The 19,146-nt window shown below is 47.3% G+C and overlaps 1 protein-coding gene across 1 annotated transcript in view; it reads right to left on the reverse strand.

Annotated features, from left to right (window-relative positions):
• Nucleotides 1-19,146, reverse strand: part of PDPK1 (3-phosphoinositide dependent protein kinase 1) — a 215,568-nt gene that overhangs the window by 111,533 nt on the left and 84,889 nt on the right. The window contains exon 2 of the mRNA XM_063934575.1: nucleotides 17,256-17,522. Within this exon, the coding sequence (XP_063790645.1) occupies nucleotides 17,256-17,522 (267 nt within the window). The remainder of the gene's footprint in view (nucleotides 1-17,255; nucleotides 17,523-19,146) is intronic.

The raw sequence follows: 19,146 nt of genomic DNA on the forward strand, positions 1-19,146 counted from the left end.
CAGTTTAATGCACATACAAACAACAAGCAATGAAATATTAAAATCTTAAAATTCAGCATATATATTCAGCAAATATAAAGTGCAGTGCAAGGCATTTCCTTTTAAAGGGAGGTTTTTCCTGGCAGGTGATGTAATTACCAGATAAATGGGAACTGTGACATACACAGTTCTCATACGTTTTTAAACGGTGACTTTTGGTTCCAAGTAGCTTTGTCAGCAATAATGGTAACTCTCAGTGGTCTCACCAGCCGGATCCCCTCCTCCACCAACGCGTTTCTTCCCCTGTCTGGGGCCTTTGTCAAGGTGAATATGCCTTCAGCTTCTCCTGCTGGTATTTATCGTAACCTTAGTCCAATAGCCGTCCGTCCCTCACAGCTGAATCTCTAGACACTAAAATTCCTACAAGTCCCATGATTCATTGCTGTGTGCGGACTTCCTGTCGCTTCATTTCCGTTTTCGAGTGGGTACCATGGTAACCGCAGATCGCGTTCCTTCATCAGGCGGCTTGTCCATTAATGGGTCAATCTTATAGCTCTTAATTCTATTGGATACTGTCCATTCCTTATAGAATTCTTTTATTTTATTCATAAATGTATTTGTCAAAGTTCATGACGATACGTCACTTCCGGTATCGTCCCGTTCCAGGTTGCTATGGTGATGATAAAACGGCCTGAAAAAAATGGTATACCTTCTGTGGGATTACTAATGCATCAAGAGACATTAAAACCAAGAATGGTAAAACAAAAGTTATATTTAAATCTATCTATGATTTAAACACATTGAAGCCCGGAGGACTCAATGCAGACTTTGAACTCAAATGGTTCCTGAATTGATTTATTTGAGGATCACTATATGCTAAAATCAGTAGTAGGACTAGACAACAGTTCTAAAGTTCTAAAATTTCAATAATCTCCAGTTTTAATAATCTCACTGGTATTATGATGTATTATTATCTGTTTTGAGTATTTCACCTATTTAAGTATAGCACTCTTTTTAAATATAACTTTTGTTTTACCATTCTTGGTTTTAATGTCTCTTGATGCATTAGTAATCCCACAGAAGGTATACCATTTTTTTCAGGCTGTTTTATCATCACCATAGCAACCTGGAACGGGACGATACCGGAAGTGACGTATCGTCATGAACTTTGACAAATACATTTATGAATAAAATAAAAGAATTCTATAAGGAATGGACAGTATCCAATAGAATTAAGAGCTATAAGATTGACCCATTAATGGACAAGCCGCCTGATGAAGGAACGCGATCTGCGGTTACCATGGTACCCACTCGAAAACGGAAATGAAGCGACAGGAAGTCCGCACACAGCAATGAATCATGGGACTTGTAGGAATTTTAGTGTCTAGAGATTCAGCTGTGAGGGACGGACGGCTATTGGACTAAGGTTACGATAAATACCAGCAGGAGAAGCTGAAGGCATATTCACCTTGACAAAGGCCCCAGACAGGGGAAGAAACGCGTTGGTGGAGGAGGGGATCCGGCTGGTGAGACCACTGAGAGTTACCATTATTGCTGACAAAGCTACTTGGGACCAAAAGTCACCGTTTAAAAACGTATGAGAACTGTGTATGTCACAGTTCCCATTTATCTGGTAATTACATCACCTGCCAGGAAAAACCTCCTTTTAAAAGGAAATGCCTTGCACTGCACTTTATATTTGCTGAATATATATGCTGAATTTTAAGATTTTAATATTTCATTGCTTGTTGTTTGTATGTGCATTAAACTGTGTTACACTATATGCACCTTTTTCCCATTTTTTCATATTGCCAAATGAAATAACGGGACGGTTTATGAAAATCGACTGGATAAGCGCTGGTTAAGTCTCTACTCCGTTTTTTGTATTGTGCTCTTATGTAAGGAGTCGACACTGTCACGTAATTCCTTCCACATAACCGTCCACTCAGGTGTCGACCCCGCAGGGGGTGACATCACCTTTATGGGCACCTGCTCCGCCTCCACATAAGCCTCCTCATCAAACATGTCGACACAGCCGTACCGACACTCAGCACACACACAGGGAATGCTCTGACTGAGGACAGGACCCCACAAAGTCCTTTGGGGAGACAGAGAGTATGCCAGCACACACCACAGCGCTATAAATCACAGGGATGTACACTATAATGATTGATTTTACCCTATAGCAGCTATATATATATATATATGTATTTGCGCCTAAATTTAGTGCCCCCCCTCTCTTTTTTACCCTATTGAGCCTGGAAACTGCAGGGGAGAGCCTGGGGAGCGTCCTTCCAGCGGAGCTGTGAGAGGAAATGGCGCCAGTGTGCTGAGGGAGATAGCCCCGCCCCCTTCACGGCGGACTTTCTCCCGCTTTTTTCATGGATATATGGCAGGGGATTTTACACATATATAGTCTTAATGACCATATTATGTGTATTCTTGCCACTGTAAGGTAATCTTATTGCAGCCCAGGGCGCCCCCTGCACCCATCAGTGACCGGAGTGTGAGGTGTGCATGGGGAGCAATGGCGCACAGCTGCAGTGCTGTGCGCTACCTTAATGAAGACCGGAGTCTTCAGCCGCCGATTTCCTGGACGTTCTTGTTGCTTCTGGCTCTGCAAGGGGGACGGCGGCGCGGCTCCGGGACCGGACGACCGAGGCTGGGCCTGTGTTCGATCCCTCTGGAGCTAATGGTGTCCAGTAGCCTAGAAGCCCAAGCTAGCTGCAAGCAGGTAGGTTCGCTTCTCTCCCCTAAGTCCCTCGTAGCAGTGAGTCTGTTGCCAGCAGATCTCACTGAAAATAAAAAACCTAAATATACTTTCTTTTCTAGAAGCTCAGGAGAGCCCCTAGTGTGCATCCAGCTCGAGCCGGGCACAGATTCTAACTGAGGTCTGGAGGAGGGGCATAGAGGGAGGAGCCAGTGCACACCAGGTAGTCCTAATTCTTTCTTAGAGTGCCCAGTCTCCTTCGGAGCCCGCTATTCCCCATGGTCCTTACGGAGTTCCCAGCATCCACTAGGACGTCAGAGAAATCAAATTAACTGAGGTTCTATTTAAGTCACTTGTGGCCAAGCATGGATAACCTTAAAACCTGGACCGTTTGGGTGCCTTGAGGACCGCATTTGAGAATGAGAGGAATCATTGGACAATATGTGTCGACTTCAGCTGATTACAGGCAAATTCTAACCACCCCTCCTAAACAAGCCAATAGCCAACATCTAATCATATAAACGTAAAGTATCCCAAATTCTGCATAACATTCAATATTATATATAACTTTAATGATGAAAGACGCTTCAGTTAGAAGGACCAACTTGCATTTAATGTTTTGCATACAATGGGGCATATGTAATAGGTTCCGAGTTTGCCGGATGCGCGGGATGCCAGCCGAACTTGACCTTTTTTTAAAGCGGCAATCATTTATAAGGCACAACCAACCTGTTTGTGCATTGTAAAAGAAAGCCGCTTTATAAAAAAAAAAAAAAAAGCTTTGAATAAGTTAAAATAAGAATTTACCCACCGGTAATTCTATTTCTCGTAGTCCGTAGTGGATGCTGGGAACTCCGTAAGGACCATGGGGAATAGACCGGCTCCGCAGGAGACTGGGCACTCTAAAAGAAAGATTAGGTACTATCTGGTGTGCACTGGCTCCTCCCTCTATGCCCCTCCTCCAGACCTCAGTTAGGGAAACTGTGCCCGGAAGAGCTGACACAACAAGGAAAGGATTTAGAATCCAGGGTAAGACTCATACCAGCCACACCAATCACACTGTACAACTTGTGATAAACATACCCAGTTAACAGTATGAACAACAACTGAGCCTCCTTTTACGGATGGCTCATAACAATAACCCTTTAGTGAAGCAATAACTATATACATGTATTGCAGAGAGTCCGCACTTGGGACGGGCGCCCAGCATCCACTACGGACTACGAGAAATAGAATTACCGGTGAGTAAATTCTTATTTTCTCTGACGTCCTAGTGGATGCTGGGAACTCCGTAAGGACCATGGGGATTATACCAAAGCTCCCAAACGGGCGGGAGAGTGCGGATGACTCTGCAGCACCGAATGAGCAAACTCAAGGTCCTCCTCAGCCAGGGTATCAAACTTGTAGAATTTAGCAAATGTGTTTGAACCCGACCAAGTAGCAGCTCGGCAAAGCTGTAAAGCCGAGACCCCTCGGGCAGCCGCCCAAGAAGAGCCCACCTTCCTTGTGGAATGGGCTTTCACTGATTTAGGATGCGGCAGTCCAGCCGCAGAATGTGCCAGTTGAATCGTGCAACAGATCCAGCGAGCAATAGTTTGCTTTGAAGCAGGAGCACCCAGCTTGTTGGGTGCATGCAGGATAAATAGTGAGTCAGTTTTCCTGACTCCAGCCGTCCTGGAAACATAAATTTTCAAAGCCCGGACTACGTCCAGCAACTTGAAATCCTCCAAGCCCCGAGTAGCCGCAGGCACCACAATAGGTTGGTTCAAATGAAACGCTGATACCACCTTTGGGAGAAATTGGGGACGAGTCCTCAATTCTGCCCTGTCCATATGGAAGATCAGATACGGGCTTTTACATGACAAAGCCGCCAATTCTGACACACGCCTAGCTGAAGCTAAGGCCAACAGCATGACCACCTTCCACGTGAGATACTTTAGCTCCACGGTCCTAAGTGGCTCAAACCAGTGTGATTTCAGGAAATCCAACACAACGTTAAGATCCCAAGGTGCCACTGGAGGCACAAAAGGGGGCTGCATATGCAGCACTCCCTTTACAAACGTCTGAACTTCAGGCAGTGAAGCCAGTTCTTTTTGAAAGAAAATAGATAGGGCCGAAATCTGGACCTTTATGGACCCCAATTTTAGGCCCATAGTCACCCCTGACTGTAGGAAGTGCAGAAATCGACCCAGCTGGAATTTCTCTGTTGGGGCCTTCCTGGCCTCACACCAAGCAACATATTTCCGCCATATGCGGTGATAATGCTTTGCTGTCACATCCTTCCTAGCTTTTATCAGCGTAGGAATCACTTCATCTGGAATGCCCTTTTCCGTTAGGATCCGGCGTTCAACCGCCATGCCGTCAAACGCAGCCGCGGCAAGTTTTGGAACAGACAGGGCCCCTGCTGTAACAGGTCCTGTCTGAGAGGCAGAGGCCATGGGTCCTCTGAGATCATTTCTTGCAGTTCTGGGTACCAAGTTCTTCTTGGCGAATCCGGAACGATGAGTATAGTTCTTACTCCTCTCTTTCTTACTATCCTCAGTACCTTGGGTATGAGAGGAAGAGGAGGGAACACATAAACCGACTGGTACACCCACGGTGTCACTAGTGCGTCCACAGCTATCGCCTGAGGGTCCCTTGACCTGGCGCAATATTTTTTTAGCTTTTTGTTGAGGCGGGACGCCATCATGTCCACCTGTGGCAGTTCCAAGCGATTTACAATCTGTGTGAAGACTTCTTGATGAAGTCCCCACTCTCCCGGGTGGAGGTCGTGCCTGCTGAGGAAGTCCGTTTCCCAGTTGTCCACTTCCGGAATGAACACTGCTGACAGTGCTAGCACGTGATTCTCCGCCCATCGAAGAATCCTTGTGGCTTCTGCCATTGCCATCCTGCTTCTCGTGCCGCCCTGGTGGTTTACATGGGCGACCGCCGTGATGTTGTCTGATTGAATCAGTACTGGGTGGTTTTGAAGCAGAGGCTCTGCTTGACTCAGGGCGTTGTAAATGGCCCTTAGTTCCAGTATATTTATGTGTAGTGAAGTCTCCTGACTTGACCACTGTCCTTGGAAGTTTCTTCCCTGAGTGACTGCCCCCCATCCTCGGAGGCTTGCATCTGTGGTCACCAGGACCCAGTCCTGTATGCCGAACCTGCGGCCCTCGAGAAGATGAGCACTCTGCAGCCACCACAGCAGAGACACCCTGGCCCTTGGGGACAGGGTAATCAACCGATGCATCTGAAGATGCGATCCGGACCATTTGTCCAACAGATCCAACTGAAAGATCCTTGCATGGAACCTGCCGAAGGGAATTGCTTCGTAAGAAGCCACCATCTTTCCCAGGACTCGCGTGCAGTGATGCACCGACACCTGTTTTGGTTTCAGGAGGTCCCTGACCAGAGATGACAATTCCTGGGCCTTCTCCATCGGGAGAAACACCTTCTTCTGTTCTGTGTCCAGAACCATCCCCAGGAACAGTAGACGCGTTGTAGGAACCAGCTGCGACTTTGGAATATTCAGGATCCAGCCGTGCTGTTGTAGCACTTCCGGAGCTAGTGCTACTCCGATCAACAACTGTTCCCTGGACCTCGCCTTTATAAGGAGATCGTCCAAGTACGGGATAATTATAACTCCCTTTTTTCGAAGGAGTATCATCATTTCGGCCATTACCTTGGTAAATACCCTCGGTGCCGTGGACAGACCAAACGGCAACGTCTGGAATTGGTAATGACAGTCCTGTACCACATATCTGAGGTACTCCTGGTGAGGAGGGTAAATGGGGACATGCAGGTAAGCATCCTTGATGTCCAGTGATACCATGTAATCCCCTTCGTCCAGGCTTGCAATAACCGCCCTGAGCGATTCCATTTTGAACTTGAACCTTCTTATATAAGTGTTCAAGGATTTAAAATTTAAAATGGGTCTCACCGAACCGTCCGGTTTCGGTACCACAAACATTGTGGAATAGTAACCCCGTCCCTGTTGAAGGAGGGGTACTTTGGTTATCACCTGCTGGTAGTACAGCTTGTGAATTGCCTCCAGCACCGCCTCCCTGTCTGGGGGAGTAGTTGGCAAGGCTGATTTGAGGAAACGGCGAGGGGGAGACGTCTCGAATTCCAGCTTGTACCCCTGAGATACCACTTGTAGAATCCAGGGATCCACCCGTGAGCGAACCCACTGGTCGCTGAAGTTCCGGAGACGGGCCCCCACCGCACCTGGCTCCACCTGTGGAGCCCCAGCGTCATGCGGTGGACTTAGAGGAAGCGGGAGAGGACTTTTGTTCCTGGGAACTTGCTGTTTGGTGCAGCTTTTTCCCCCTACCTCTGCCTCTGGGCAGAAAGGACGCGCCTCTAACCCGCTTGCCTTTCTGGGGCCGAAAGGACTGTACCTGATAATACGGTGCTTTCTTTGGCTGTGAGGGAACATGGGGTAAAAATGTCGACTTCCCAGCCGTCGCTGTGGAAACGAGGTCTGAGAGACCATCCCCAAACAATTCCTCACCCTTGTAAGGCAAAACCTCCATGTGCCTTTTAGAATCCGCATCACCTGTCCACTGCCGAGTCCATAATACTCTCCTGGCAGAAATGGACATTGCATTTATTCTAGATGCCAGTTGGCAAATATCCCTCTGTGCATCTCTCATGTATAAGACTACGTCTTTAATATGCTCTACTGTTAGCAATATAGTGTCCCTGTCAAGAGTATCAATGTTATCAGACAGGGAATCTGACCACGCAGCTGCAGCACTGCACATCCATGCTGAAGCAATAGCCGGTCTCAGTATAATACCTGAGTGTGTATATACAGACTTCAGGATAGCCTCCTGCTTTCTATCCGCAGGCTCCTTTAGGGCGGCCGTTTCCGGAGACGGTAGTGCCACCTTCTTTGACAAGCGTGTGAGCGCTTTATCCACCCTAGGGGATGTCTCCCAACGTATCCTATCCTCTGGCGGGAAAGGGTACGCCCTTAGTAACTTTTTGGAAATTACCAGTTTCTTATTGGGGGATACCCACGCTTCATCACACACTTCATTTAACTCTTCAGAAGGGGGAAAAACCACAGGTTGCTTTTTCTCACCAAACATAATACCCCTTTTTTGTGGTACCAGGGTTATTGTCAGAAATGTGCAACACATTTTACATTGCCGTAATCATGTAACGGATGGCCCTATTGGAATGTACACTAGTCTCATCGTCGTCGACACTGGAGTCAGTATCCGTGTCGACATCTGTGTCTGCCATCTGAGGTAGCGGGCGTTTTTGAGCCCCTGATGGCTTTTGAGACGCCTGGGCAGGCACGGACTGAGAAGCCGGCTGTCCCACATCTGCTATGTCATCAAACCTCTTATGTAAGGATAAAACACAAATTAAAGGAAGCGTCCCGTGCGCATATAGCAGCTAGTCAGTCAATCACTCTCTAGAGGTATCCTTTAACCCCTCACCAATAGTGCACAATACAAAAAACGGAGTAGAGACTTAACCAGCGCTTATCCAGTCGATTTTCATAAACCGTCCCGTTATTTCATTTGGCAATATCAAAAAATGGGAAAAAGGTGCATATAGTGTAACACAGTTTAATGCACATACAAACAACAAGCAATGAAATATTAAAATCTTAAAATTCAGCATATATATTCAGCAAATATAAAGTGCAGTGCAAGGCATTTCCTTTTAAAGGGAGGTTTTTCCTGGCAGGTGATGTAATTACCAGATAAATGGGAACTGTGACATACACAGTTCTCATACGTTTTTAAACGGTGACTTTTGGTTCCAAGTAGCTTTGTCAGCAATAATGGTAACTCTCAGTGGTCTCACCAGCCGGATCCCCTCCTCCACCAACGCGTTTCTTCCCCTGTCTGGGGCCTTTGTCAAGGTGAATATGCCTTCAGCTTCTCCTGCTGGTATTTATCGTAACCTTAGTCCAATAGCCGTCCGTCCCTCACAGCTGAATCTCTAGACACTAAAATTCCTACAAGTCCCATGATTCATTGCTGTGTGCGGACTTCCTGTCGCTTCATTTCCGTTTTCGAGTGGGTACCATGGTAACCGCAGATCGCGTTCCTTCATCAGGCGGCTTGTCCATTAATGGGTCAATCTTATAGCTCTTAATTCTATTGGATACTGTCCATTCCTTATAGAATTCTTTTATTTTATTCATAAATGTATTTGTCAAAGTTCATGACGATACGTCACTTCCGGTATCGTCCCGTTCCAGGTTGCTATGGTGATGATAAAACGGCCTGAAAAAAATGGTATACCTTCTGTGGGATTACTAATGCATCAAGAGACATTAAAACCAAGAATGGTAAAACAAAAGTTATATTTAAATCTATCTATGATTTAAACACATTGAAGCCCGGAGGACTCAATGCAGACTTTGAACTCAAATGGTTCCTGAATTGATTTATTTGAGGATCACTATATGCTAAAATCAGTAGTAGGACTAGACAACAGTTCTAAAGTTCTAAAATTTCAATAATCTCCAGTTTTAATAATCTCACTGGTATTATGATGTATTATTATCTGTTTTGAGTATTTCACCTATTTAAGTATAGCACTCTTTTTAAATATAACTTTTGTTTTACCATTCTTGGTTTTAATGTCTCTTGATGCATTAGTAATCCCACAGAAGGTATACCATTTTTTTCAGGCTGTTTTATCATCACCATAGCAACCTGGAACGGGACGATACCGGAAGTGACGTATCGTCATGAACTTTGACAAATACATTTATGAATAAAATAAAAGAATTCTATAAGGAATGGACAGTATCCAATAGAATTAAGAGCTATAAGATTGACCCATTAATGGACAAGCCGCCTGATGAAGGAACGCGATCTGCGGTTACCATGGTACCCACTCGAAAACGGAAATGAAGCGACAGGAAGTCCGCACACAGCAATGAATCATGGGACTTGTAGGAATTTTAGTGTCTAGAGATTCAGCTGTGAGGGACGGACGGCTATTGGACTAAGGTTACGATAAATACCAGCAGGAGAAGCTGAAGGCATATTCACCTTGACAAAGGCCCCAGACAGGGGAAGAAACGCGTTGGTGGAGGAGGGGATCCGGCTGGTGAGACCACTGAGAGTTACCATTATTGCTGACAAAGCTACTTGGGACCAAAAGTCACCGTTTAAAAACGTATGAGAACTGTGTATGTCACAGTTCCCATTTATCTGGTAATTACATCACCTGCCAGGAAAAACCTCCTTTTAAAAGGAAATGCCTTGCACTGCACTTTATATTTGCTGAATATATATGCTGAATTTTAAGATTTTAATATTTCATTGCTTGTTGTTTGTATGTGCATTAAACTGTGTTACACTATATGCACCTTTTTCCCATTTTTTCATATTGCCAAATGAAATAACGGGACGGTTTATGAAAATCGACTGGATAAGCGCTGGTTAAGTCTCTACTCCGTTTTTTGTATTGTGCTCTTATGTAAGGAGTCGACACTGTCACGTAATTCCTTCCACATAACCGTCCACTCAGGTGTCGACCCCGCAGGGGGTGACATCACCTTTATGGGCACCTGCTCCGCCTCCACATAAGCCTCCTCATCAAACATGTCGACACAGCCGTACCGACACTCAGCACACACACAGGGAATGCTCTGACTGAGGACAGGACCCCACAAAGTCCTTTGGGGAGACAGAGAGTATGCCAGCACACACCACAGCGCTATAAATCACAGGGATGTACACTATAATGATTGATTTTACCCTATAGCAGCTATATATATATGTATTTGCGCCTAAATTTAGTGCCCCCCCTCTCTTTTTTACCCTATTGAGCCTGGAAACTGCAGGGGAGAGCCTGGGGAGCGTCCTTCCAGCGGAGCTGTGAGAGGAAATGGCGCCAGTGTGCTGAGGGAGATAGCCCCGCCCCCTTCACGGCGGACTTTCTCCCGCTTTTTTCATGGATATATGGCAGGGGATTTTACACATATATAGTCTTAATGACCATATTATGTGTATTCTTGCCACTGTAAGGTAATCTTATTGCAGCCCAGGGCGCCCCCTGCACCCATCAGTGACCGGAGTGTGAGGTGTGCATGGGGAGCAATGGCGCACAGCTGCAGTGCTGTGCGCTACCTTAATGAAGACCGGAGTCTTCAGCCGCCGATTTCCTGGACGTTCTTGTTGCTTCTGGCTCTGCAAGGGGGACGGCGGCGCGGCTCCGGGACCGGACGACCGAGGCTGGGCCTGTGTTCGATCCCTCTGGAGCTAATGGTGTCCAGTAGCCTAGAAGCCCAAGCTAGCTGCAAGCAGGTAGGTTCGCTTCTCTCCCCTAAGTCCCTCGTAGCAGTGAGTCTGTTGCCAGCAGATCTCACTGAAAATAAAAAACCTAAATATACTTTCTTTTCTAGAAGCTCAGGAGAGCCCCTAGTGTGCATCCAGCTCGAGCCGGGCACAGATTCTAACTGAGGTCTGGAGGAGGGGCATAGAGGGAGGAGCCAGTGCACACCAGGTAGTCCTAATTCTTTCTTAGAGTGCCCAGTCTCCTTCGGAGCCCGCTATTCCCCATGGTCCTTACGGAGTTCCCAGCATCCACTAGGACGTCAGAGAAATCAAATTAACTGAGGTTCTATTTAAGTCACTTGTGGCCAAGCATGGATAACCTTAAAACCTGGACCGTTTGGGTGCCTTGAGGACCGCATTTGAGAATGAGAGGAATCATTGGACAATATGTGTCGACTTCAGCTGATTACAGGCAAATTCTAACCACCCCTCCTAAACAAGCCAATAGCCAACATCTAATCATATAAACGTAAAGTATCCCAAATTCTGCATAACATTCAATATTATATATAACTTTAATGATGAAAGACGCTTCAGTTAGAAGGACCAACTTGCATTTAATGTTTTGCATACAATGGGGCATATGTAATAGGTTCCGAGTTTGCCGGATGCGCGGGATGCCAGCCGAACTTGACCTTTTTTTAAAGCGGCAATCATTTATAAGGCACAACCAACCTGTTTGTGCATTGTAAAAGAAAGCCGCTTTATAAAAAAAAAAAAAAAAAAGCTTTGAATAAGTTAAAATAAGAATTTACCCACCGGTAATTCTATTTCTCGTAGTCCGTAGTGGATGCTGGGAACTCCGTAAGGACCATGGGGAATAGACCGGCTCCGCAGGAGACTGGGCACTCTAAAAGAAAGATTAGGTACTATCTGGTGTGCACTGGCTCCTCCCTCTATGCCCCTCCTCCAGACCTCAGTTAGGGAAACTGTGCCCGGAAGAGCTGACACAACAAGGAAAGGATTTAGAATCCAGGGTAAGACTCATACCAGCCACACCAATCACACTGTACAACTTGTGATAAACATACCCAGTTAACAGTATGAACAACAACTGAGCCTCCTTTTACGGATGGCTCATAACAATAACCCTTTAGTGAAGCAATAACTATATACATGTATTGCAGAGAGTCCGCACTTGGGACGGGCGCCCAGCATCCACTACGGACTACGAGAAATAGAATTACCGGTGAGTAAATTCTTATTTTCTCTGACGTCCTAGTGGATGCTGGGAACTCCGTAAGGACCATGGGGATTATACCAAAGCTCCCAAACGGGCGGGAGAGTGCGGATGACTCTGCAGCACCGAATGAGCAAACTCAAGGTCCTCCTCAGCCAGGGTATCAAACTTGTAGAATTTAGCAAATGTGTTTGAACCCGACCAAGTAGCAGCTCGGCAAAGCTGTAAAGCCGAGACCCCTCGGGCAGCCGCCCAAGAAGAGCCCACCTTCCTTGTGGAATGGGCTTTCACTGATTTAGGATGCGGCAGTCCAGCCGCAGAATGTGCCAGTTGAATCGTGCAACAGATCCAGCGAGCAATAGTTTGCTTTGAAGCAGGAGCACCCAGCTTGTTGGGTGCATGCAGGATAAATAGTGAGTCAGTTTTCCTGACTCCAGCCGTCCTGGAAACATAAATTTTCAAAGCCCGGACTACGTCCAGCAACTTGAAATCCTCCAAGCCCCGAGTAGCCGCAGGCACCACAATAGGTTGGTTCAAATGAAACGCTGATACCACCTTTGGGAGAAATTGGGGACGAGTCCTCAATTCTGCCCTGTCCATATGGAAGATCAGATACGGGCTTTTACATGACAAAGCCGCCAATTCTGACACACGCCTAGCTGAAGCTAAGGCCAACAGCATGACCACCTTCCACGTGAGATACTTTAGCTCCACGGTCCTAAGTGGCTCAAACCAGTGTGATTTCAGGAAATCCAACACAACGTTAAGATCCCAAGGTGCCACTGGAGGCACAAAAGGGGGCTGCATATGCAGCACTCCCTTTACAAACGTCTGAACTTCAGGCAGTGAAGCCAGTTCTTTTTGAAAGAAAATAGATAGGGCCGAAATCTGGACCTTTATGGACCCCAATTTTAGGCCCATAGTCACCCCTGACTGTAGGAAGTGCAGAAATCGACCCAGCTGGAATTTCTCTGTTGGGGCCTTCCTGGCCTCACACCAAGCAACATATTTCCGCCATATGCGGTGATAATGCTTTGCTGTCACATCCTTCCTAGCTTTTATCAGCGTAGGAATCACTTCATCTGGAATGCCCTTTTCCGTTAGGATCCGGCGTTCAACCGCCATGCCGTCAAACGCAGCCGCGGCAAGTCTTGGAACAGACAGGGCCCCTGCTGTAACAGGTCCTGTCTGAGAGGCAGAGGCCATGGGTCCTCTGAGATCATTTCTTGCAGTTCTGGGTACCAAGTTCTTCTTGGCGAATCCGGAACGATGAGTATAGTTCTTACTCCTCTCTTTCTTACTATCCTCAGTACCTTGGGTATGAGAGGAAGAGGAGGGAACACATAAACCGACTGGTACACCCACGGTGTCACTAGTGCGTCCACAGCTATCGCCTGAGGGTCCCTTGACCTGGCGCAATATTTTTTTAGCTTTTTGTTGAGGCGGGACGCCATCATGTCCACCTGTGGCAGTTCCAAGCGATTTACAATCTGTGTGAAGACTTCTTGATGAAGTCCCCACTCTCCCGGGTGGAGGTCGTGCCTGCTGAGGAAGTCCGTTTCCCAGTTGTCCACTTCCGGAATGAACACTGCTGACAGTGCTAGCACGTGATTCTCCGCCCATCGAAGAATCCTTGTGGCTTCTGCCATTGCCATCCTGCTTCTCGTGCCGCCCTGGTGGTTTACATGGGCGACCGCCGTGATGTTGTCTGATTGAATCAGTACTGGGTGGTTTTGAAGCAGAGGCTCTGCTTGACTCAGGGCGTTGTAAATGGCCCTTAGTTCCAGTATATTTATGTGTAGTGAAGTCTCCTGACTTGACCACTGTCCTTGGAAGTTTCTTCCCTGAGTGACTGCCCCCCATCCTCGGAGGCTTGCATCTGTGGTCACCAGGACCCAGTCCTGTATGCCGAACCTGCGGCCCTCGAGAAGATGAGCACTCTGCAGCCACCACAGCAGAGACACCCTGGCCCTTGGGGACAGGGTAATCAACCGATGCATCTGAAGATGCGATCCGGACCATTTGTCCAACAGATCCAACTGAAAGATCCTTGCATGGAACCTGCCGAAGGGAATTGCTTCGTAAGAAGCCACCATCTTTCCCAGGACTCGCGTGCAGTGATGCACCGACACCTGTTTTGGTTTCAGGAGGTCCCTGACCAGAGATGACAATTCCTGGGCCTTCTCCATCGGGAGAAACACCTTCTTCTGTTCTGTGTCCAGAATCATGCCCAGGAAAAGCAGACGCGTCGCAGGAATCAGCTGCGACTTTGGGATATTCAGAATCCAGCCGTGCTGTTGCAACACTTCCTGAGAGAGTGCTACGCTGACCAACAACTGCTCTCTGGACCTCGCCTTTATGAGGAGATCGTCCAAGTACGGGATAATTATAACTCCCTTCTTTCGAAGGAGTATCATCATTTCGGCCATTACCTTGGTAAATATTCTCGGTGCCGTGGAGAGACCAAACGGCAACGTCTGGAATTGGTAATGACAGTCCTGTACCACAAACCTGAGGTATTCCTGGTGAGGTGGGTAAATGCAAGTAAGCATCCTTGATGTCCACCGACACCATAAAATCCCCCTCTTCCAGGTTTGCAATAACCGCCATGAGCGATTCCATTTTGAACTTGAACTTCTTTATATAAGTGTTCAAGGATTTTAAATTCAGAATGGGTCTCACCGAACCGTCCGGTTTCGGTACCACAAACATTGTGGAATAGTAACCCCTGCCCTGTTGAAGGAGGGGGACCTTGATTATCACCTGCTGGAGGTACAGCTTGTGAATTGCCGCCAGTACTACCTCCCTTTCCCTGGGAGCAGCTGGCAAGGCTGATTTGAGGTAACGGCGAGGGGGAGTCGCCTCGAACTCCAGCTTGTATCCCTGAGATACAATTTGTACAGCCCAGAGATCCACTTGTGAGCGAACCCACTGGTTGCTGAAGTTTCGGAGACGCGCCCCCACCGCACCTAGCTCCGCCTGTGGAGCCCCAACGTCATGCGGTGGACTTAGTGGAAGCAGGGGAGGATTTTTGTTCCTGGGAACTGGCTGCCTGGTGCAGCTTCTTTCCTCTACCCTTGCCTCTGGCCAGTAAGGATGCGCCTCTGACCCGCTTGCCTTTCTGAGGCCGAAAGGACTGCACTTGATAATACGGTGCTTTCTTAGGCTGTGAGGGAACCGGAGGTAAAAAAGTCGACTTCCCAGCAGTTGCTGTGGATACGAGGTCCGAGAGACCGTCCCCAAACAATTCCCCACCCTTATAAGGCAAAACCTCCATGTGTTTTTTAGAATCAGCATCACCTGTCCACTGCCGAGTCCATAATATTCTCCTGGCAGAAATGGACATTGCATTAATTCTAGATGCCAGCAGGCAAATGTCCCTCTGGGCATCCAGCATATATAAGACGACATCTTTTATATGTTCGATGGTTAGCAAAACAGTATCCCTGTCGAGGGAATCAATGTTGTCTGACAGGGTATCAGTCCATGCTGCTGCAGCACTACACATCCAGGCTGAAGCAATAGCAGGTCTCAGTAGAGTACCAGAGTGTGTATACACAGACTTCAGGATAGCTTCCTGCTTTCTATCCGCAGGCTCCTTTAGGGCGGCCGTATCCTGAGACGGCAGTGCCACCCTTCTAGATAAGCGTGTCAGCACCTTGTCCTCCCTAGGGGATGTTTCCCAACGTAACCTATCCGTTGGCGGGAAAGGGTACGCCATCAGTAACCTCTTAGAAATCACTAGTTTCTTATCAGGGGAACTCCACGCTTCTTCACACAAATCATTTAATTCATCAGATGGGGGAAAAGTCACTGGCTGCTTTTTCTCCCCAAACATAATACCCCTCTTGGTGGTAACCGGGTTAATATCAGAAATGTGCAATACATCTTTCATTGCAGTAATCATGCATCGGATGGCTTTTGTAGACTGTACATTTGTCTCATCCTCATCTACACTGGAGTCAGACTCCGTGTCGACATCTGTGTCTACCATCTGAGCTAGCGGGCGTTTATGAGCCCCTGACGGCTTCTGAGTCGCCTGGGCAGGCGCGGGCTGAGACCCCGGCTGTCCCAAGGCTGCTGCGTCATCGAACCTTTTATGTAAGGAGTTGACACTGTCGGTTAAGACCTTCCACATATCCATCCAATCAGGTGTCGGCCCCGTTGGGGGCGACACCACACTTATCTGCTCCTGCTCCGCCTCCACGTAACCCTCCTCATCAAACACATCGACACAGCCGTACCGACACACCGCACACACACAGGGAATGCTCTGACTGAGGACAGGACCCCACAAAGTCCTTTGGGGAGACAGAGAGAGAGTATGCCAGCACACACCACAGCGCTATGTAACACAGGGATTTACATTATAAAAAGTGATTTACCCAATAGCTGCTTAATATCTTATTTGCGCCTAAATTTATGTGCCCCCCCTCTCTTTTTTACCCTTCTTGTATCAGGATACTGCAGGGGAGAGCCTGGGGAGCTGCTTCCAGCGGAGCGGTGAAGGGAAAATGGCGCTGGTGTGCTGAGGAAGAAGGCCCCGCCCCCTCAGCGCCGGGCTTCTGTCCCGCGTTTTATGTAACTTAATGGCGGGGGTTTTTACACATATAATACAGTCTGAAAACTGTATGAGTATTTAAGTGCCAAAAGGTATTATAATTGCTGCCCAGGGCGCCCCCCCCAGCGCCCTGCACCCTACAGTGACCGGAGTGTGTGGTGTGCTGTGGGAGCAATGGCACACAGCTGCGGTGCTGTGCGCTACCTTACTGTTGCCAGCAGATCTCACTGAAAATAAAAAACCTAACAAATACTTTCTTTTCTAGCAAGCTCAGGAGAGCCCACTAGGAGCACCCAGCTCTGGCCGGGCACAGATTCTAACTGAGGTCTGGAGGAGGGGCATAGAGGGAGGAGCCAGTGCACACCAGATAGTACCTAATCTTTCTTTTAGAGTGCCCAGTCTCCTGCGGAGCCCGTCTATTCCCCATGGTCCTTACGGAGTTCCCAGCATCCACTAGGACGTCAGAGAAAACACTTTAAAACAGAGACTACATTGCGACATGTACCCATGCAATAATAAACTCACTGTTGAGAAGGACCCTTCACCAAGGATTTTGCCGAGCTTGAAGTCTTGGGGGCGTTTCTTTCGAGGCTGTTGCATTTGCTGTTGCCCTGTGTGCTGCTGAGGATCAGGATTAGCTCTATAGTCTGCCGTCTTCGCGTCACTGGTGGAACTTGCTCGGTTGCTGCAGTTCGCTAGGGCAGGCGGAGACCCGGTGTCGGAATTTATTACTAGTGAGGGGGATGGGCAGGAGCATATGACCACGTTGGACTGAATTGGAATAGCATCATACTGTGAAGAAAAAGGGAGAGCGTGTCAGCTGGGCGGATAGCACAAAGTGACAAACTTTTGTACTGGACATACTTGAGGACCATTATGATTATGATGCACCGGTCACTCTGTAAGCCTTAGACCATTAGGATTATGATGCACAGGTCACTCTGTAAACTATATAAATAAAATCTGCTTTTGTTTTATAAACTGTACTAGAAAATTTGATAAAATAAATAAATGTTACCGAATACCCTTCTGTAAACTGCCAGCAAATCCTGGTAAATTTACTAAGCTGCAGCTTTTTCAAGCCAACACTTCTCAACAGCTTTGAACCAATGTTTAATATGGTAGAGATATTGGGCCTAATTCAGTTTCAGTCGCAGTTTTGCTAAAACAGCACAAATGCAACTGCTTACAATTGCATGCTGGGGGTCGCCTTCCCTGCCTTATGAGAAACGGGAGCGGTGACCTGGGATTTCATCTACACTTCGGAAAGGACAGAGCAGAATATGAAACGACACTAGAACAGAGTCTATGGGGGGTATTCAATTAGTGCAGCTTTTTCGAATAGTCGAAATAACGTCACTTTCCGCCCGTTTGTAGGTCGAATTCACATTTGACCTATTCAAAGCCTGTTCCGATTATACAACTTGTCAATAAATCCGCCCCGGTCGAAAACCACGTGGATCGGCGAATTCGCTGCCGATCCACGTGTTTTGTCGAATTTGCAGGTGTTTGACAGTTTTTTGTGTCCGTTTTCGCCCCCTTGCCGATTCGACAAAAAATTCAATAAAATTGAAAAGGCATGGTGAAAATGGAGCAAAAACCTGTCAAAAACACCCGCTATTGCATACCCAACGGGCAAAATGATGCCGATTTTCCAACTGTTGGAAAAGTCGCCACTAATTGAATATCCCCCTATACAGTTCCAAACCATGGTGGTCATTCAGAGTTGTTCGCTCTGTAATTTTCTTCGCATCGCAGCGATTTTCCGCTAATTGCGCATGCGCAATGTTCGCACTGCGACTGCGCCAAGTAAATTTGCTATGAAGATTGGTATTTTACTCACGGCATTACGAGGTTTTTTCTTCGTTCTGGTGATCGTAATGTGATTGACAGGAAGTGGGTGTTTCTGGGCGGAAACTGGCCGTTTTATGGGAGTGTGTGAAAAAACGCTACCGTTTCTGGGAAAAACGCGGGAGTGGCTGGAGAAACGGAGTAGTGTCTGGGCGAACGCTGGGTGTGTTTGTGACGTCAAACCAGGAACGACAAGCACTGAACTGATCGCACTGGAAGAGTAAGTCTCGAGCTACTCAGAAACTGCACAGAGAAGTCTTTTTGCAATATTGCGAATCTTTCGTTCGCAATTTTAATAAGCTAAGATTCACTCCCAGTAGGCGGCGGCTTAGCGTGTGCAATGCTGCTAAAAGCAGCTTGCGAGCGAACAACTCGGAATGACCACCCATGAATGCTTATATGCACTAGTGGGCAGAGCATAGGAGAAATGTTAGTTTTTATTTATATGAATACTATATAAGCAAAGGATCAAGGGGGTCATTCCGACCCGATCACTCGCTGCAGTTTATCGCAGCACAGCGATCGGTTCGGAACTGCACATGCGCCGGCGCATGCCAGACGGCCG

Source organism: Pseudophryne corroboree, chromosome 7 (genome assembly GCF_028390025.1).
Source record: "Pseudophryne corroboree isolate aPseCor3 chromosome 7, aPseCor3.hap2, whole genome shotgun sequence".
NCBI classification, from domain to species: Eukaryota; Metazoa; Chordata; class Amphibia; order Anura; family Myobatrachidae; genus Pseudophryne; species Pseudophryne corroboree.